The 22,068-nt window shown below is 40.5% G+C and overlaps 1 protein-coding gene and 1 long non-coding RNA gene across 9 annotated transcripts; one reads left to right on the forward strand and one right to left on the reverse strand.

Annotated features, from left to right (window-relative positions):
* Nucleotides 1–204: 204 nt before the first annotated feature.
* Nucleotides 205–21,157, reverse strand: PLEKHS1 (pleckstrin homology domain containing S1). 8 transcript variants are annotated; one of them, XM_065066976.1, is made up of 16 exons: nt 20,963–21,067; nt 20,476–20,579; nt 18,738–18,871; nt 17,415–17,506; nt 17,205–17,311; nt 15,892–16,026; nt 14,519–14,594; nt 13,764–13,871; nt 12,978–13,073; nt 8,787–8,897; nt 7,642–7,757; nt 6,178–6,387; nt 5,966–6,067; nt 3,935–4,070; nt 3,055–3,145; nt 1,189–1,413 (listed from the first exon to the last, which is right to left on the reverse strand). In XM_065066976.1, the coding sequence occupies exons 3-15, from the start codon at nt 18,766–18,768 to the stop codon at nt 3,077–3,079; spliced, it is 1,389 nt and encodes a 462-aa protein (XP_064923048.1). In that variant the 5' UTR covers nt 18,769–18,871; nt 20,476–20,579; nt 20,963–21,067; the 3' UTR covers nt 1,189–1,413; nt 3,055–3,076. The 8 variants fall into 8 exon arrangements, with proteins under 8 accessions (XP_064923046.1, XP_064923051.1, XP_064923045.1 ...); XM_065066974.1 differs by lacking the exon at nt 20,476–20,579 and having other exon boundaries at nt 205–1,413; nt 20,963–21,157; XM_065066977.1 differs by lacking the exon at nt 20,476–20,579 and having other exon boundaries at nt 21,007–21,085.
* On the forward strand, nt 444–8,132 carry LOC135579749 (uncharacterized). Its single transcript, XR_010473428.1, has 3 exons — nt 444–628; nt 3,081–3,134; nt 7,993–8,132. It is a non-coding gene; the product is annotated as an uncharacterized LOC135579749 (long non-coding RNA).
* Nucleotides 21,158–22,068: the final 911 nt, after the last annotated feature.

The raw sequence follows: 22,068 nt of genomic DNA on the forward strand, positions 1-22,068 counted from the left end.
TGAAGAAAGGTAAAATTTTCACATTGGGCAAAATATAACAGAAGGAAATTGATCTTGGTTTTTTTAAGGGTAGTTGTGTTTTTTATTTTTAAAAAAAGGACTGTGTGGTGACTCAGCTGCAGGTTGCTGGAAAGTGACAGGCAGTCTTAAGAGGATGAGGAGGGGCTGTGTCAGGAGAAAATGAGGTATTCACAGAATACAATGTGTTGTAAAATGTTAATACATTTATTAATCATATGTGGGCAGACAACTCCACACACCCTACCAGAATTTACTGTACCAATGTCAATTCTGTATTGTATCTGTGTTATGAATCAGCCAACATGTGACATTAATTATCTGCATTTATCATTGTGCAAGCTGACATAATGATCAGTTACAGGGTAACATATCAGTAACTGTTTACCAAAGTACAGAAGTAATACTCCATTCTTCTGAAATATTCTGGAATCATTTTGTCTGTGCTATATCTACCCAAATCCTATTTTTCTCCAGAAGTAACATTCCTCCATGGCCAAGAGGTGCAGCACACGTTGTCACCACCTGCTTCAGCAGCAATGCCGTGTGCGGGTTTCCCGGCGGTGGATCTCCTCCCACCACCACGCACACACAGTTCACAGCTTCTTGGGTGAGTTCACCTCTTTTTGGAAACGTTTCTCTACGAAGTTCCAGGAGACTGCTTTATGGCTGTCTCACCTTTGTCGACCCATAAATGGAAAAGAAGGTATTCATCTCGCAGTTCAGTGACATATGACCACTTTCAGGAAACGTTTGAAAAAATATTGAAAGAATGCAGGTTGGCTGGTCCAAAAAAAAGAGAAAAGTGAGAACAGGCACGAGAAACACCTTCCAGAATGAAGTTTTCTCAGGAGACAGTAGAAATCAAGTATTCTCCATGCCCATTGAAAACAGGGCAAGAAAAGATCAGGCTTATTTTCTAAAAAGGTCATCTAGGATAAATACTAGGAAAAAACTTCCTAATTATACAGAGAAGTGAGTGGAACAACACAGGAAGGTTGGGACTTTACTTTTGTAAAGTGCAGAAGAGCTTAGGCAAACCTTGGGCAGGAAAGGTTAAGGGTGACATCCTCAGTGGATACTCTTGACCTGGATGATCCGCGATTTTAGGATCCAGGCCTAGGGAACTGTCCTAGCAGGCTGACACCGTCACAGAGCAGGAAGAAGCCCTGTATGGTGATGGACAGCCATCCCATCCATCCCTCAGAGGCTCCCTAGGCAGAAATGGATTTGTTGTGCTCAAAGAGCAGTGCGGAGCAAAGGAGTCCCACAGCAGTTTTGGAGAAGAGCTCCCAAGCAATGTCTTTTCTTCCATTTTCAGCCTCTGTAGTTCCAGAGCTGGGGTTTCCCTCTGTCTTTATGCAGAATTCAGCACAAACAGGCCTTTGAACACCACTGAAACAGAAATATCAAAAAGCGATCCTGTCCCACTTTGAGAAATAAGCGTGTCCCAAACACCCCTATCTCAAAAGTAGAAGAGACAGGTTGTGTGGAAACGTTCAGCCTGGAAATTAATATTTTTAATAGGTGCTGAGGATGAGTTACCAATGCTCTTCAACTACATAAAATTTTATAACATTTTTTTTTTTTAAAGTTCAGATTTTATTTTAAAGGAAGTATACAAAGAACATTTGTCAAATTTACTACTGAAGTAAGTGGCATCAACACTGCTTTTAGTGAGTGTAGTTTCTTACTGTAGTAGCTGACTTAGCCCAATTCAATTGGAGGCTGGACAAATACCTCCTTTGGGACAAATCCACCATAATCAAAGCTTATATAAATCTCTTAATATCAATAATCCCAAGTCTGCTAAACCCGGTAGTTATTTTGGTTGTATCTAGCAAGATAAAATTATCTGTACTCAAAAGCATTGGTTCAGTTTGTTGCCACATCATTTATATTAACACAATCTATCTAGCAACATATGTGTATATATACATGTATTATGTGTGTAAATACACTTGCACACAAATATGTATATACAAATGTGTACATATCCATATAGAGAACAGGTATGTATTCTGCATACATGCCATATCACAGTATGTTTCTGTAAGCAACAGAGGTCACTGTAATACAGGACAAAGCTCCCTGTTGACATCTACTAAAATCACCCCTGCAGGCAGTTTCACGTCCAGCACCAACACCTGAAAAACAGCCATGTTTCTAAGATGGCGAAGGAAACAAGGCATTCACAAAGAAATATTTACAGGAAATGTCTTTGTTTGGGAAACAAATGAGCACTTGCTCTAGAAACACCGTGGTACCAGTGACATCCTTATTATCATCATACTTGTTATCATCAGAACTCTTGCAGTGAACACCCTGTGCACATCATTTCTCTCAGCTGGGAAGCTGTCTTTACTGATAACACTTTCACAGAGCAGCCCAGCCCTCTTCTCTCCCAAATCCATTAACTCATCCTCACTTAGGGCTTGTTTCGGCTGCCAATGAACCTGAACGTGTTCCAGACACATTCCTTTTTTTTCCAACCAGCTATTTTTCCTGTCATCCATTGAGTGTATTTTTGTGGCTGTAATATAAAAGGAGGCCCCACTGAATCACTACACACTTTATTTACCAGTCTTCCTTCCGACACTACAGCTCTCAGCTTGCCTTTGCCTTTCTGTAGCTAAGGGGAAACCAGGCAAAACATGGCTTTGCTCCAAATGTAAGATGTTTCCCACCCCTAACTGATGAGGAGTTCAGAATAAATCAATGTAACTCAGCGTAAAGGGGCGAGCAGGGGTGTGAACCAATATTTCCTACTGAAATACAAAGTATACATAGTGCAAAGGTTTAATAAATGATTTGACCCTCAATTTTTTTCATGTAACTGACATACAAGTCAAATACATGCCATTCATGTCAACAAAACAAGTTATTAGGACATAAAATAAAAATTAAATCCACATTCTCTGTTCTTTGTACTTCATCAAGAAAAGATGTCTGGCAGCTCTATTGGATAAAGATTACCTCCATATACTACGTATCACATTTTCTCCCTGATCTTTTCCCTTGAACTTTGGCACTTACTTAGTCAATTATGTCTTTTTGTTCAGGAACATGAGCAACCTTTAACATGGAAGATATCTGAATGTGGAATCCTACAAACAGTAAGTTTCACCTTAAAAAAGAAAAAGAAATGAGATAAATTTTTATACCTGATTATATCTGATCAACATTTGTGCTACTACCTGATGTGTATTTTAACCAGCTAAATAAAAATGCCCTGTTAAAAGAGGTATTTTTTCCTTGCTGAAATTAGCTTGCTTTTCTTTAGATGGCAACAGAACCCGATGACCTCAACTTTCTCAGCAAAATTCAAATATGAATGTGTTCCGTTATGGGTCAGAGAACCTGCATACTGAAATATGGCTCCATCTGTGAGAAACATAGGTATCAACATGTAGTAGATCACAGTGGGGTTAAGGCACCACTTGGAAATCTCCCACATTCTTCAAAAAAAGGGGTATCACACAAGGAGATGCGTAGCGCTTGATAACCATGAAGAGGCAGGAGTTTGGGTTCTACCTTCAGTACCCAAAACAACTATGATCAACTACACATCCACTGGAGGCAACTGTTTATTTCCCAGATTTTGCGATTCATGGACCTTAGCCAAAAAGTACCATGTAACTCTAAGTCATGCTTGCCCAGCAGTATCTCTTGGGGTTCCTCAGACTTTGAGATTAAGTCCTTAAACACAGTGGCACTGACCTTGCATTCCCCAAATAGCCCAGGAATAAGAGATGTGACATCAGAACGATGCTGAGGAGCTATTTGTTACTGAAGTTATTAATGCTACACTCAGAGTAAACTGGTTTGAATGAAGCCACTTGAAACACAAAAAGCAACTTGCTTTCTCATTTGGCTTCATTCATGTGACTATCACCTTCAGGCTGGTCAAGCTCACCTCCTTTCTTGTGGACCTGCTGATGAAGAAGTAAGCCTCCTCCACATCCTGCGGTTGCAGATCATTCACTGCCACTATATGGTCTCCATGATTAAACAAACATCCCAGTCGGCAAGGACCAGCCCACTGTGAGACACTGGGGTATTTGGATGACAGACAATAAAGAAAACAAACGGGATGTCCAGTTACTGTGAATAGAACGGCAATGGCTGAGCAGGATTGCAGTTTTGGTACTGCCCTCTGGAAATGACAGACAGGTTGGCTGAATGACCTTGCATCTTTTTGATCTGGTTCTAGCTGAAACCAAGCTGCTTCAGCCATCCAAACAGGTCCTCCTAAAAGCACACGTGACATTGCAGCCTGTTAGCAAGTGTGACTGGTGCTATTAAAGCAAGGTCACCAGTGAGAGCTGGGGATTCCAGTCCAAAAGCAGGTGGCCAGGCTCACCGCAGGTCCATGTATGATGCTGCAGGTGTTCTAGCCCTGTGTTTGAGATGATTTCCAAGGTCATCCCAATATAATGGAATTAAAACTTATTATCACATGTTTTATCTATGATATAACTGCAAGGATCCATTGCTGTTCTGACAGGACCCTTACAGAAATTCCAGTATCTCTTTCCTGCTGGTCTCTGATAGACTCTCCTTGATGACAAGCTATTTAGAGCTAGCTGACCTGACAGTCAGACCTAGTGCTCTGTTCCAAATTCTTTCAATATGAATTTCCACTGAGAAAGCTCTGTAAATTTACATGTAGATCCAATTATTAGAATGGGGTCCTATTTCCAGTCCCTTTTACAATGGTATTTTTTTCTTCTTGCTGTCAGTGGCCAAAACAAAGTGATTTTCTGTGCACAGAGTGCCCCTGATCGGTGTGAAGATGAGAGAATAGCAAAAGGCAGTCTCAGTGCTGCGTGGCAGAGAAAGATCAACTGGTAGCACACCAGTATGCACTGAGCCTTTTTTCTACTTCCTCCTCTTTAGCCTATTCATTCATATTGACAGTTTAGGGAGAGCGCTAATTTCCAATGAGACTAATAAGTATGTGCTGTAGCCTGTAACACCTACTTGTTAAAATCTCTCTCTAGCACTCATTCTTACCACTAAACCAGTGCTGGGATTAATTTGGAGATAATTTTATGCTGGCATCTACCACAAGTCAGGTTAATTTACGTAACAATTTTTCACTTACAGCTCACACTAGAGAGTCTCAGAATGCTTTGCAGGTGCTACTACTTAAATTACTTAAATTAAAGTGGTGTGATGTAGGTCAATAATATAAGGGACACAGGCTAATAGGTTAAAAGGAAAAAAGATAAGAAAGGATTTGATGAAATAGAGTGAATCACTGAATTTACTAGATTTGGCAATAATTCCTTCTGTGCCCATAAGTTCCATGTTGTCACCCTTTCCAATAACAGGCAGGTTTTATGTCTTTCCAAAGGACTGTCACCTCTTTCCACAAATCCCTTTTTTCTTCACAAGACTTAAGTGTACATAAGGGGGTACAGAAGTCAAATAAATGGGACTTGAAGTCTATCCCTTGTATGTGCTTCCTAATTTTTGGCTTTGTCATCAATAACAAAGGGTTATCAGCCACCTATACTAAAGCCTGTGAGATTTTTAGTTGAAAGGCCCTGTTTACCCTATCACAAGATGTATCTCTGAGACATTCCATCACGGTGGTTCACCGAATCAAAGCTTAAACTGAATAGCAGTAATTAATTAGGTGATTTCACACCAATGTTAGAAGAAAAGCATTTGTAGTGGGACTTCATCACTAATTATTACACAGCATGCTAAGGGGTCTTGAGTCTATATAGCCCTTTTTATCAGCAGTTGAAATAAACAGAAACTCAAGCACACGAAGAGCCAGAGCAGAAAGGAATCACTGCAGTACCCGCACACTGTCCTTGCCCTGTTCTGCGCTGTGAAAACTACATGGATGTGCACGGTTGTACGCTTCTGTACCTACACTGATGGTTTCTCATTCACATCTGACAAGCACCATCACAAGACATCCAGAACTTACCATATTTGTCCTGATGCTTCAGTCAGTTTTAGGTAACTGTTAATATCAGCGAGGGGGACGAAAATATCCAACTTCTGTAGCTGGGTCTCATCTGTAACTTGACTGTGAGAGAAAACATCAGAGACCAGCCATGCTCTACCAGTACCTCAACTGAAACCCACAGACAAGACAAGTCTGTTTTCTCTGTAATGAAAACTGGAGAAGATGTTTACCTGAGCAGTATAGACAACTGAATCACTGAAAGTGGTAATGAATTTCCTGTTGTCTGAAGGGTCATCTGATGGCTGGTGCTGCCTTCTAGGAGTTTTAGGTCTCTGCTTGCTTCCAAGTCTCTTGGACATGCACCATTGTCTTGGTGTTTGAGAGGAGGCAGGAGCCCACCACCTCTGCACTTGAACTGGCAACTCTCATCCCGCAACCTACTGAAAAGAAACGGTGATAAAAAATGAACTCATTTGGCCGTTCCAGGTGCTTTTGTTGTGTTTGAAACTGGATCAAATAGCCATCAGCAAAGCACAGAATAACAAGGTATTGTAGAATATCCAGTGGACAAAATTACAGCTAAGTAAAATAAACTCCTTCTAAAAATGGACTGTAAATCCCAAAATAAACATTTTTAATATCTGAAGACTACTTATTAAGCCTGAAAACATTCCAGCTAACAACACGCCTTTGACAAAGAAAGTGAATGCAGGTTGTTTGCCTTGGCTGTACTGGCTTCTGCAGGGATGTAATGCTGTCTCCTGGAAGATACAATAACCTGGATGTGCTTGAACACTTTCTAGGTTTATTTGATAAGCCTTATAATGCCTGGAGCCAAACAAGCCTGGGGTCAGCAGCAAAAGCTGATCTTGGTATATTTTAACTCAGATGGCATAGGCTTGTGAGGTTTCTATAGTAATTCCCTCCAGGGGCTCTCAAAGCCACAGAGGAGCTTGAATAAATCTATTGGAATAAACTGGTTTGTGGGTCTGTATTTCCAATTGCCTCCCACTACGTAGCATAAGACTTGACTGTCTGTAGGTGGCAGGTCACATCTAATGGCTCTGGCTCAAGAGGTTTGGTTTTACTGTGCAGACACACTTCTCCACTTTTCAGTATACTGTGCTATACTGTGGAGATTGCAAAGTTTCCTTGTGGCATTACAACTGTGGCACAAAGTTCAGGCCTTTGTGATATACTAAACACTGAACCTTCAAAGAACTCAGCATCCCTCTTTGGATGGGAAAATGGAAGGAAGGAGATGACCTACTCAGGAGCACACAACTTCTCATTGGAAAAGCTGGGAAATAATGTTCCATGTCTACCTTTCTCTCTTAACCACTAGATAATGCTGCCTGCTTTGTAGAGTATCTGTCCGAAAGGTTGCTGGAGCTTGGCTGCAGTATCTGAGTAAACTGATGGGCTGTTATGAAGAAGTATGAGTCAACCAAAAGTGCTGCATCCTATAGGCAGAGCCTATCTAAATGCATGAGTTTAAAATGTGAGTTTAAATTTCGTGTTGATGAGTTTTAATTTCACTCTAGTATTCTCACAAGCTCCAAACCAAGACCAAAGGGCTCATTCAAGCAAGATGCAGCCTTTACATATTGTTATGCAAATACCACAAATGACAGCTCTATCTTTACTGATGTGTCACTTTTAATTTACAAAACCTTAATGAAGTTGTTACTTACAGTGATTTCATTGACATATAAATGTTCTCCTTTACTGGGTTCTTCTGCACTGGCTTCTCTTGCACAGGGACATCATCTTCAGCTGTGGGGTCTGGCTGTGATAGTTCAGTAGTGCACTGTTGGAAAGACGTAACAGCATGAGACGTAAATGTCCTTGTTCTGCCTACAGAAAAAAATCTTCTTGATTTCCTTATTTTGTTCAGTGCTCATGCTGTTTAAACACATTGGCTAATATAGTTTGGCTTTCCCCAGATAAGTCACTTCCCAGAAACCATGAGCTAGAAAGGTGATTGAAACTTAGAAGTTAATGTTATCTGTTATTACTGACACCGACATTTGTTTTCCTTTCAGGATGGATGGAACATAACGAGCTATATTCTTCAGTACTACCACAAAAAAATTTGTTACATTATCATTTAAGCATGTTGAAAAAGGAGTCTTGTACTTTGGGTGTGCTTACCTTAAAGAAAGATTATATGAGAAAATCATACTGTTCATGTCCTTCATTTCACTATACAGTCTTTGGAGAGAGCAGTGACTTCTGCAGAGGACTGGCCACTTACCTTCTGAGCACTAATTACATGGGAAGCCTAGAAAAATCAGCCTCCTACGTGAGTTGCCAAAATCTGCTTAAAATTACCAGTCTGATTCCTCCTGCTCCCTTGTTATACAGTGAAATGTATAATAGATACAAAACTATTTAAGTATTTCACAGCATTTTTAAAGTATTGTTTCATTTTGTGCAGCTTACTGATGCTTCTACAGAATTACATGTTAAAATACATAAAAATAATATACAGCTACATTTTCTAAATGAAGTTTCCACTTTCGCAAAAAAACCCACAACCCAAACCTGTGATGCAATAGCCAAAAGCCATTCACAATGAAACAGTCAATTTGGGGAATTTCAACAAAATCAGCAATGTTTTTGTCAAAATGCCACTTTCTACCAGAAAGATCCTTTGAATGAGCCTAGTGTATTTTTTCTTGTACAAATGAAAGATCTATTACCTACTGTTTTATCTACTTATTTCTTTTACAAGGTACTAGTAGTTCCTCATACCAGTTCTTCTTTGACTCATTAAATGTCTCCTGCCTCTTTAGAACTATTAACAAACCAGCAGAACTCACAACTGAGTAACTACCTTTGCTAAAATGCTGCTGGGAGTTTGGTAATAGTCTTCTTCATCCTTTTTGATGTCTTCATCTGTATCCGACAATGGCAGATTTTCCTCACTCTTTCCCAGATTTTTATCCTGTTAAAAGAAAGGGTTTGTATTGAACAGGTTCAGTTATACAGATTATTTAATGTGTATTTTTCCATTTACATGGAGATGTAATAGAACCAGCAAATATCCACAGAAAACATGGGAACACAAGTTTCTCCTTGAAGAAAGACATACTCAGAGCCAGTCTGATTTGTGAACATGGTTTCTGTAGTTGTGCTCCTTCTTATACTTTTGAGATCCACTGCACATGGACAAAACTGGCCGTTAATATCTGTACTTTTCCTCAATGGGTTTGTGGTAACCAGAGTTGCAATTGACTGCCTGTTCACAACATGCTATTTTGTTTAAAAATCAATTGGGTTAAACACTTAATGCATGAATCTGCATACATTAGGGTCACTTGTGTGCAAAATGATTTTTATTTCATTTAGTTCTAAAACCTTTACACTAGAAAAAAAAATCTGTAGGAAATCTAGAAGTGGATCAGGAGACATTTTCCTTTTTAAGCACGTTTTAACTGCTATCAAGTAAAGAAGGAATGTGGGATTTCCCTGACTAACAAGAAGTCTATGAACTCATACTTCTCCATGAACTAGAACATACAGAGAGCTGGAGATCTGACATTGAGTCCTTTGTGTTCTGAATTATATTCTGCCTTCATAAATACCCGAAATACTAAGTTTGCAACAATTTGGTAAGTCAAGGAGAAATTAATCCCTCCAGCAAGTTTACCTTTCTGAGTCACAAAGATAAATTATTTACTTTTATGTCTCCTTGTTGACTTCACTATAATGAAGAGTATGGTAATTAGTATTTAGCTGCCTCCCAATAAAATTCCCCATGCCATGTTTGTGATGTGACTGTTTTTTATCTCTCCACTTACATCCTTGGTTTCCATGGTGATCATTTTAATAATTGCTAAACATGTCATACAATATATTACTGTTTTCAAGGTACAGTAAATTAAACTAATTACTCTCTTACATGTAGAGAGAAGAAACTGGCATTGAATAGAAATTAAAGATGATGAATGTATCTTTGTTCTTTGTTGGTATAAATGACATAAAAAGCACATGCAGCAGGACTCAGAACAAACCTACAAACGGTCCTTCAAGAGGTGCCTAAGAAAACTCCAGCAGGAACAACACTGGCTCTGTGGTCATGACATAAAGTCACAAACGAGTTTCCTAGCAAGTTTTCAGGGGCTTTGGATCAATCAAATGAGTAAACACTTGCAGAAAAGAAAGGTAATAGGAGGTGATTTTATGAAGAGTTGAGATCCTCTATCTCCTAGGAAATTTCAGAGAGCAGAGAGTACCCATCAGCACCCAAACTGACCCTTTGGTCACTGACAGTGGCTGCCTTTTGCCAAACACAGTGTTTCCCCTTGGCACCATTGCGGTTTGTGGGGACAATGAGGAGGAGAAGGTGAAGCTGCAGCAGCTCTGTGTTTCCCTAAAGCAGTTTGCCAGCATCTCCATTCCTCCAGCTGCTTTACAACCAGAGCAGCGCAGTTAACCTCCATGTACAGTTATTCTCAGACGTACAGCCAAGCAAGTTCTTTAAGTCTCTGTTGAACCATGGTGTGGATTTGTAAGGAGCCATTGAAGGAGGAATGTTGTTTTTACAACTGATCTGGCACCTGACTCCAGCCGGGGGGAAGGACTGAGAGACATCAGACTGTGAATCCTTCATGTAAAACAAAGTCTCTTAGAACTAATCCCGGAATGCATACTGATTCCTGTATTTAAATAGTTAATCTAGGGGGGAAGGGTAGCCAAATAATTGGGAATCCATATTTTAAATAAATTGATAAGGGGAAGGGGCTTGTTAGAATTAGATGAATGAAATATGTAAACTGAGGCAGGCGTCAGGTAGTCTGTAAACCCTGAAGTGCCCAACCAATGGGGAATAGGAGAGGGAATTTGTGGCTCTGATTTGGGAGGGATACAAGCAGGGGCTTTTTGCCCTATTCTGTGTGCTTACCATTAGATAGGACACTTGCTTTTGCAAAATCATTAATAAAATGTGCTTTTCTGAGAAATCCTTTCTGAGTCTACTATATTGGCAAGATGACAACTTCCTACAGATTTACATGAGAGAGAAAGAGATGATGGAGAAAATTGTCTGTAGCACAAGATAGAAAAGATACCTGGAGAACAACTGAGTAATTGTTCATTTTAGGCTCCTTAGGGAAAGGGTCAAAATTTATGCGTTGCCCTTGGATAGAGGAGTTTGTCTTTCAAAAAAACAAGTACGTCTAACAGATATTAAAACCAGACTCCTGACAAAGGTGCCCAGGTGCCTGCAATATAGCAATGAGCAGGACAGGGTAATACACATTAGGGCTCCTTATTTTGATGCATTTCAGGTATTGAAAGCTGTGGTTGAAATAGCTGATACTGAATAGCTGAGTCAGAAGTGGTTTGGTAGCTCCAAAATGTGGATTGAAAGGGAGTCAGGTGCCCAGACCTTTCCTGCGTGGCTGGGTACCTGCCTGCACCACTCAGCTGACACTGATAGACCTGTTTACATGAGGAACAGCTACTGACCAAAGAGTTTTCAAGATCTGGGCCTGGATGAGGGAACCACCGACAAAAAGCAAAATGAATCAGATAGATACTAGAAATGTGGAGTCATGCTTCTGTCAGGATGTAAATACAAGGGATTAAGCTGGAAGTCAGCTGTCTAGACATCACTGAGCAGAGAATAGATCCAGAGATGTTAGCAGATGCTGCACTTATGAGACAAGTGAAATATTTTTATCAAATCAACAAACAATTTTGTTTCTTGTTAGCTCTATGGCAAGATTATTTATTTTCACACATTGTGGAACAGGAATATGAGCTTCCTGTTATTCTTTCTGCTTCAGGCTGAAAAGGTAAAATCCAAATTCCTCATCTTTTAACCCTCATGGTCAGTCTGTCCTAGTTCAAACAGCTGCATATAGTATACGCTTTCTGAGGCACCATAAGTATGAGAAGAATTAATGAATGAAACAGAAAAGGCATGTGTAAGAAAGAGATGGAAAGAGCACCTCGGTATGCACCCAAAGCAGCACTGGTTAAATCAGACTAAGGGTTAAGGCAATGCATTTCAGAGCTCAGACTCACAGCTGAAGTATTGAAGCTTCATAAAGTACTGTGCATCAGCTGAGCTGTGCTAACTGCCCACGGCATTGCAATGTAGTTTCAACTATTTTCACTACTTTCCACTGAATTTAGCTGTGTTATCTCATACTTGCTGCCAGCCTGTACACATGGATGGTGACTGCAGCATGTGACTTACCGCTCTGTTAGCTATGATAGCAGAGCAGATTCTTTTCCCTTTATCTCAGCCACTCTAGATCATAGCATAAACTGCTAATAAATATGGCTTTAAACTCAGCTTCCAAACAGCACACTGGTGTGGTGGAGCCTTGGTTGTGCCTTCTGTTCTGCTGACTCTGCTGCAAAGGCTGTAATCCAGGGCAGAGAATGGGTGAAACCCACCTGAAACTGCTGCAGGTGTTTGTTCAGGGAACACAGGTCAGAACACTTAGCCAATTATAAGTGAGAACATCCAGCATTGTATCTTTTAAAATCATTCCTGCCAGATATAGAAGCTAAATTACTTGAAGTTGTATTTATGCTTACAAAAGGTCAGTCCTCAGGTATGCCTTGATTTAACAACCTCTTGTTCTGCAGTTCAGTTACACTGATTAAATTGCTACTGGCAGAGGCTGCAGAAAGGAACCATTTAGGAGGACTGAGGCACAGCCGAGAAATGTGATGGGAGGAGCACATCCTCAAGCAATGCAACTTCAGAGTTTGCCTCACTAAGTTTGTGAGAGCTGCCACAAGTTGCAATTGCTGCACAGAAACTCTGAGGATCTGCCTACAAGAGATAAAGTAAACAAAGGGTATATCAAGAAAGTTCTTACAAGGTTATTTTCAGTGATAAACGAGAAAACAGACTAAATTAGGAAACTTTCATAGTGAAAACCAGCTCAGTGCTCTGGGAAAGTAGATGAATAATCTGTAGTTACAGATACTCAGGTGAGATAAAAGCCAATAGTAATTTCTACTGACTGAACATGTCAAGAGCTGTTTGATTTGTTCTGCTCACCAGACTTGGAAAAATTCCTCTTGGTGAGTCACACTGAGTCTGATGAGGGCCAGGATCTGAATTAGGCCTGTTCTTGTCTTCTGAGGGTCCATTCTCCTGTATAGAAGAGAAAATAGTTGACTCCCTGTAAAGGTGCTTCACCTGAATTCAGCTTCCTCCAGCTGTGCCATTTACAACTTTGTGACTAGAGAAAACCAACCCTCCCTTGACTGCTATTCAGCTTGGCACCAGAGGACGAGGACGGCAATTGCTCTGGGACAGCAGCAATGCCTGCCTTCCTTTCTGTTTAAATATTGAGGGGGAAGACCTGGAAGGCACAGAGGAACTGGACCTCAGCTCCCCTCCAGGCTTCACAGCCTGAAGAGAAAGACAAAGAAATGCACACTCACAATATAGGAGGAATTTGGGAGACAGCTATCAAAACAATCATCACATGGCATTGCCAAAGCATGTCAAAGCAAATCTGCAGGGGCTTATTTTATGCCCACTAATTTTAGTCAGTTGAGACAGCCAAAGAATATTGTTTCTCATTGCCATCAACCTCTACTTTGCTACCTGCCTTTACTTGCATGCAGACTTTGCTCAGACGTCTTTCCTTTGTGGGGACACTCTGACGTTATAATCCAGGTCTTACTCAGGACCCCCACCAGAGAGCGGAACAGACCACCCGGGCACTCATTGCACAAGCTCTATAGAACTTTTGATGGAACAAAGCAACTATACAAATCAAATTTCATAGTCACCCCTAGGACCAAAGGCATTATTAAGGATGGCTAATCTGCTTACCTTCTGGTAGCTTTGCCTTTCCGGAAAATTGGTTTTATCTGCAGAATTCAAGAATAGTGGCAAAGAGGCTGGCCGGCTTCTGATTTCTGGATTTGGAAGATCTTGGTTCTAGAAATAAGATGGCAGCAGTGTAAGGAGACAAGCACCAGATGGGCATGGACTACAATGCACCAACACATCCCACTAGTCCAAATTTTACTTTTAATGGCTCAGAGTGGTTGTCTACATGGCATTCTTCAGGCAGATATAAATTTGCCCTGCTTGCACTTCGAGCCAAGTGGAAGCTGTAGGGAAGTACATTAGGCCTGGCTGGATGACCAGGTGCAGAAACTTGGGCCTGAGCTTGAACTAACAGAGCTTCCAGCTGCTCCTACATTGACAGACTAGATGAGGATCAGTTTGTAAAACAGCATGTAAATATAACCAAAAAGCACAAGGTAAGAATAACACACAAGTTTTCTTTCCAATGCATCAAATGTGTAATTCATTGCAGCGTAATATCAACCATCTCCTAATTTCCTTGTGGCTTACTCTTCAAAGAGAGTCCTTCAATGTAAAATCAATCCCAGCACAGATTGTGCAATGCCTGCTTAATGCATGAAGTCAGGGTACAGCATTTATATGGAAAATGAATATCTGATGAATCAAGGCAAGAGTCAACTTGCAAGGCCAAAATCAGTAAAATTCCTTTGCACAGGTTTCTAATGAAATCACAAACTTTTTTCTTTCTAAAATCAAGTGCAGTAACATGTCACCTGAGGGCAGCATCCATCTCTTTTTGCCTCCTTGCAGACTGAAGATATCGCAGTGACCCAGTCCTCTGTTTCCTGCCTGTAGGTTAGAACAACAGAAATGAAAACCTGTTCACAGGTGAAACACAAGGAAATCCCATTTGCCTACTCACTTCTTCCTATCGGGCACAAAATAATGCTTCCTGAAGTCAATGCAGATAATCTGGACTTTCCTTTCGACAGAGAATGCTCGGCTGGCCATAGCCAGATGGCAAAGTTTGACCTCAGAGAGGTGCAGCCCAGGACTGGGGGCTAAAAGATATTCAGGGGGGGCTGTGTTTGTGTGCAGGAGACAGGGAGAGGGAGAGAGATGGAGAGGTGGGACGGCGCTTTCTGCTTCATTTTCTGTGTGTAATGCTGCTCAGCAAGTAGCTAAAGACAGCTGACAAGGCTTGAGAATTTGTTTGGGCAAGCAGGAGGAGAAACAAGCCACGAAAGTACCTCCTGAAGCCCCGTTTCATTCTTGCGGTGGATTTAGTCGGATTAATTCTGGAACGCTTCCCACCCAGTGTGGGCTGTGAGAGCAGTGCCCCGGGCAAAGGCATGGGGTGGCACGCTCAGGTAACACACAGGTATGTGTTTTTCTTCAGCGCTTATCAGCATTTCACACATCAGCTGCTCTTCTGCATAAAGGCAGAAAAACCCCCGAGGTGCTTGTGGCTGGGAAACGGGAGAAGCTGGGAAGTGGCAGCAGAGGAGCACTGTGCCAAATATGCTCCCTCACCTAACCAAGCTTTGGCTGATCACAACAGCAGCAGTTTCTGCCCTTGCTGAGGACGGGATTGCAGCCTGGCAGAGCAGGGAGCTGTAAACACCCCAGTCAGTCCTTTTGGGATCTCTTTTACCTCAGGGAATTTTCCCCTTCAATCTCCTTCCCTTGACTAACAACCTACTTTCCAGGGGAAGATTATTTCCTGTGTTTTATCCATAAGGAGCGGAAGTTTTCCTCACTCCGAGGAGCTCCTGGGTGAGAAGACAAAGCTCTCTGCTATTCCTTGACCCTTAATTGGGACAGTTTGCTGGGGCACAGCTGCACTGATGTACTGCCGCTGCCCCACTGCCAGCCACATGCTCCCACCGCTTCCACAGCCACAGGGAAGGTCAGATCACCTGTCTGAGCAGCAAAAATTCACCTGTCCATGGGGCAAAAAAACCCCAGCAGAGAAAAGTGCAGTTTTCCACTGGATCAACCAGCTGGATGGTTTCATACAGGAGCTGAGCCATCAGTAGCTGAGACACAGGCAGGGGTGGGAGAGCAGGATCTTGCCTTGGGGCAGTAGCTTAGTGTTAATTTAACTGTAACGTCATATTGTATTTGCACATCTTTCGATGCCTACCTGCTGCTCCCAATGAGGTAGTACCGTCTGTTTCCAGTACTGACGGACATCACCTGCTCAGGAAGGCATTTAAACATCTTCCTCACTGTTTCCATAACTTCAGAATTGCTTATGCCAACTTCGATATTTATGATTCTGTTAAGATAACCATATGAAACATCCTATATAACTATACATACAAACATACACACACACATATATATATATGGGGCTGTTGGTCTAACACAGAATCTTGAAAATAAATGATAGTAAGAGCAATTCCTGGCAGACGTTTTCGAGCCACTACAGAACAATACTTTCAATTTGAAAGTTACTGTGTATTAACAGTGTTTTAATGTGGGGGGAAGACGAATAGCTAAGAAGTGCTCTTAATGGATACTTAAATGGAAGCACTACTTCCATTAACTCCTAAGAAGTTAAATTAGTAGAAATAATAACAACAATAATGATGGTAATAATGTAACCACACACCACTGAGCAAGCTGCAAATTATTTGAAAGCTTCACAATGTAAATCCTTTTAATAGAAGATGCACAACAGCAATGTGAATCCCGTGACCTCCATGCCTAACAATTCCAGGAGCCCGGAGTATTAGGCTCCAAGTCTGACTGGTAAAATCTATAAATTTCCTTTTACATTTACTGTTCCCCTTCTGTGTATCTCATACCACATGTGACATGGTGAAGGGTGATAGTACAAAGCCCGTAACACCCGCCTTGCTGCAGCGAGCACTGTGCTGAGAGGAATGAAATGATCAACCCAAATGAGCCGAGCAGAGGAATTTCTTGGTGCACTAAGAGGCAGTGGGGCAGCCAGCATCAACCCCAAGGGCTACATGGAAGCCAGGAGACCTCTGCACAACTTGCACAGCACTTTGTAAAGCCATAAGGTGGGACAGGTTGCACAGTTAAGAGTGGCATAGCCCATCCTTGCTATGCCATCCATAGCTCTTCCTTACATGTGAGTGAAGGAACAGCACTGTCCTCACAGGAGATAAAATATCATTTACTACAGCAATGCAGCCTTTGGGATCATGGAGCCAAGATCTCTGGTTTGTAGATACCACATCATCAGAATCACTCACATAAATGTATCAAATTTCATCAAAGCAATTTAGGATTTTTACTTCTACGTATATCCTACATTGTAAGTTGCACCCAAAGCCTACAAAAGCCCAAGGGTCTCTTTTCTGGACTACAGTGGGATTTGGATCAAGAAACTCAATCAGGAACAAATGGCTGTACAATCAATGGACATTTAAGAGTGTTGATACATGACTTAAAATAAAAAGGTGATGCATTTGAGTTACATACTTATCAACAGCTATGGAGCCTTTTATGCTCTGTCCTTTTAGATACTTCAGCATGTAGTTGCCATTGCTGGATTTAGACAGGATGAAAAATCGCCTTTTCCAGGAATTCTGCCAAAGAGAAAGTAATTTGTCTCATTAAAATTCAGGAGAAGAGAAACAACAGGTGCTTGTTGAGGGATTGCTGGAATGTGACTAATCTGTGCTAGTGTACCTGTGAGTTGAAAAGTTGAAGAGGTGGTGATTTGATGAGGAATCCATGCTTGCAGACTCCACCTTCGGGACATAATGTATTTTGAGCTGTCACTAGTCAAAGAGAAATGAATGGCACCATTATTTACTTTGTTGTTAATTAATCTATTATTAAAAACCTGCTTGAACCGGAACTTGTTATGGAGTGCTGGGTTTCTGTGTTTAAATGGCCACAAAGCACAATTCAATTTGAGAAGACAAACACAAACCAAAGCTATAAAATACAGGGCTAGGCCATGATGTCAATGTTACAGCTGACAACTGGCCCCAACTGTAAATAAAGGACAGTGACAATGCAGAGGGCTAGGAAAACATAACGACTCCCTGTCTTATTTGGCTGGTCTTATTTAACTTCTGAAGTCTGGTCTTATTTAATTTCACAATTAGTGATCTGAAAGACAGTAAACAGCCCCCTAATGAAACTTGTAGATGGCATTCAAGTTGGATAGGTTGCAAACACAGCTAAGGATGGGTCGTCTTACACTGTGAATCATGATGTGACAACAGGAAAAAGTCTTACAAGGAAAATATGAGCTAAAACCTCTGGTGGGGGGAAACGCCTGAATGTATTTGTTCACAACCCTGCATACTCTGCAGCCAGCTGTAGCTTAAGAATCACATTTCCTAATCACTGTTGGATTTCTGATCAAAATCTCACTTTAAAACCTAATGAAAGGAGTAGCAATCTCATTCACTTTTTTTCAGCTATAAACTGCATATAAGAAATGAGGATTTTTTAAGAATTCAATGACTGGAAGGAGGACAGTCAACCTCATTTTGGATCTGCCAGTAAGAGACAGTTGAGAATATGCATAAGTTCTGGGAAAGACAGCAATATAACATGACCAGACTTTGTGGTGATGCAAGAAATGCTTGGTTCTGAAATCCCTTTTACTACTGACTTCAGTGGAGACAAGGCTTCATCATCAGTGCCTTGGAGATACTGATTGTATATTACAGTTCCCACTTCATTTTTAAGGATTTTAACACTTTTTACAAATGTCAGTTCAACCTCTGTGTTAGGGACAAGAAAAATTCTGCTATAAAGGGAAATGCTGCATTCAGGACAGATTCTTTAAGGGAGAAAGAAGAGGGTCAAAATTAAGAGGTAGTTTAGGTCCAGATGAGATCTCCTAATTTTTCAGTATGCTATTTTCTCTTGGTTTTCACCTATTGTTTACTACAAAGGCCTTGTCAGCTGGAGTATTATATATCAATAAGAGTGGATTGAAACCCGATTCAACCTTAATACTGACAAACCTTATTAATTTACTAAATCTTGTACCTGCAGAATTTCTTTTACTTGTAGAAGCCATCCTGGCTGTTTCTTCCACCCAGATAGTAGAGAGCAAAAACCTTGAAGCTAATTCCTTTTGCTTTGCTTCCTGCTGAGCAGCATTTCACTGAATGCACGGTTGCCTGAGAAAACAAGCATCTCACAAGTGTTTATTTTCATAGTGATTCATGTGATTAAACTAAATAAAAATGAACATAGAAAACTCTATAATGAAATACATGCATTATTATAATAATGATTCATTAAGAATATGATCATATTTAATATTTTATATTATAAAGGAAATGATACATTATATGCTATAATACTATAAAATATTTACTCTATTAAAGTGTACTTACAAAATTACTAATAATAAAAATTACAAATTTATACAGGCCAAGAGAAAATTTGCCCGGGAAATGGTGAGACCTGTCCACAGAACTTCATTTTGCCCCTTCCTTTGCACTTGACACAATACCTGTATAAAATATGCATAGTTTGGCCTAAGGAGTTTAAAATCTATTTAGAAAATCTAGTCATGATACTATGGTAATTATAATAATTTGCAAGTCTGTAGCAATCTTAATACAATGCCCTCAGAGCAACTTATCAACCGTGATGAAATAAACATCACAGCTTTCAAAGAGGTGCATTAGTGTTATGATTTTTCAGAGGGGTAAACAGACAGTATCTGTTTTTATTTATGTCAGTTTGCTTTTGCAATGTGTCCTCCAACATTACCAGGGAAATGGGGCTAATCTGCCTTTTGGTCCTTTGAGAAATGCACCATTTGGGTGGCAGGGTAGCAGAACCACATGTCCAATACAATGCTATTTCTTTGCAGTTTGTATATGAGCTCTGCACTCCCACCAATCGATTGCATGCACAACACTACTTTTTGCACACTGAATGTTTTTTTAATTATGTCACTATTCCTTGCTGGTTTATCTAGATCTAGTTTCCATTATTTACTAACATTTCCAATATGTAATACTATGTGTGTTTGTGAGGTCATTGAGGAATTTTTTCTGAAGTTTCCCTTTGCCCCAAAGCTCTCATTTCTTGCAAAATCAAATCCTTTTCTTCCAGTGAAGGCTTGAAGTTGTCTCTTAGCTACAACAAGGTTACACAATCTCCAACGTGTTCCACCTGAAGCTGCAGAGCCTCTCCTGGGAAAATGTGAAGGATTGCAAGTGCTGTTCTCTAGTACTTTGCTGAGCTCCCTGGCTGGACTGAGAGATTTCAGGAGCTTCCTTTGTTTCTGTTTATTTAGTGATCCACTCCGTGGTGCCAGAAGTAAACATGGTATGGTCAGGAGTGGTGGTAGAAATGGTCGGTAATTTTTTGGCCTCACTCACCTGACATGGGGTGTGTTACACCCCAAATTTTACCACTGACACACAAATAAAGCTACAGACTTCCACAGCTCCCGTTCCAGGCAATGCCACGCTGTAAATGAGAATGACCCACTGCAAACTTCTGTCCTCTGTACATCTCTGCAGAGCATTTCTGATAGTGTTTTTTGGTCTTTTTTTTTTAGGGAAAACTTTGAGATTTGAAATCTGACATGACTTTTTGGGAGAAAGATTTATTGCACAAATGCTGTGACAGACTGTTAAACAAAATTACTGCTAGGGTTTTCATCTATTGCCTACCAAAACAAAAGGACAAAAAAGCAGTTTCCAAAACTAAAAATGACTGCACACAAAGTCAAATTGTTAGTGTCAGTAGTAGGGGCACACACCTGGGGTTACAATGAAAGGCAACGTAATATTCTTTTCAACATCACTGACAGAGTCACCGCGACTGGCAAACGATGCAGTTCTTGCAAAACAATGTTCCAAGAACCTATGACAGGATAAAAGTCTCTTCCAGGTTTTGGCAAAAGTCAAGATTTGCAGGTGGGAAGATAAAAACCCGTGAGATGACAGTTGTACTGTATCACTCTGCATGTTGGGAAAAACTTCTTAATTAAAGACACAGATATAATGTGTCTTTGCAACAGAAAGCAACATTTTAAACACATTATATCTGCTTCAGAATAGCCAATACCAATTCCATGATTGCACTCCCTCAGATTTTTGCATGTCTCACATTAGGAGATTTGATTGCTTTCAACCTTTCGAAATGCAATGAGGCATTTCAGTCAAAATGCAAATGAAATGTTGCAAATGATTAAGATATAAAAATATAATGCCAAGATAAGGAAAACAAACTGTGTTAATACTTACAGATAAAATGTCTTTATGGTGTAGAAGACCTTAGAGAAATATACCTTTAAGTATTTCCAGGTTCCCTGTATTGCCTCCTGCAGCAAACACGATGTGTCCCTGCCCTGCATGGTGACTGCCTTCTTATAGTCCGTGTATAAATACAAGCACTCTGAAATATGACCCACAAGGAAATTCCTGTTTCTGCCATGGGAGGCAAATGAAAGACTGTTCTGAAAGGGGAAATCCAGGAGATTAATAATCACTTATGAGAAATAAAAAAATACTCACATTTGAGGCAGCTTTAGCTGTCTCTCTTGCAGAAAAAGGCCTGGACACAGCTTGGGTTTTGCTTCAGCTTTCTGAACAGTCCCTTTATTTCCCCTGAGCTGTGTCTAAAATACTGTATCCACTCATGACTGGAAGATAAAGCAACGTTAAGAACCCTAAAAGATCATAAAGTACCATAAAATGTAACAAAGTTCAGATTTAAAGAACAGCATTTACTAAAACATACAACGGTGAAGCAGGATTTCTCATGCTACTGATATAATGACAATGTAATGTCACTGTAAGGTCAATGTCTGTCTTGGTTATAGGTGATTTTTTTTTAATTAACTCCAGAAACGTCCAGCATATCATTAATGATTTTACACACTAAACCATTTGGCTAATCCTGCACATGGCAAGGACAGAAAATTGTTGTAAATTTGATCAGGAAACAGGTTAAAATGCCCTACAGGTTGCAGGTGGCTGTTGAGCTACCTGGCCTTGCTCAAGTGGTGAGGTCAGGCTTCCTTGACTGTGATGGGCTTCTGCAGGTGCTTGGGCTGGCACATCTCCAGTCACGCACGATGTCTGTGGTTGGAAATTTTATTCTGAAACAATATTAATGCTTTTTGGACATGACCTGAAGTAAGTTTCCATCTAGCAGACACTGGTCTCAACACATGGGAATGTTTTTCTCTCTTTCACTACCACTGTAAGTTATCTCTCCGAGTTGCTTTTCCTCTCTGGCAGCGCCTTCAGGTATTTTACACTGATCTTTGCATAGTTCATACTCCAGAACTAGACCAAGGTTTGTTTAAGACTCAGCCTCAGCGTCTTCCTTTCATTGTAAATCAGCA

Source organism: Columba livia, chromosome 6 (genome assembly GCF_036013475.1).
Source record: "Columba livia isolate bColLiv1 breed racing homer chromosome 6, bColLiv1.pat.W.v2, whole genome shotgun sequence".
NCBI classification, from domain to species: domain Eukaryota; kingdom Metazoa; phylum Chordata; class Aves; order Columbiformes; family Columbidae; genus Columba; species Columba livia.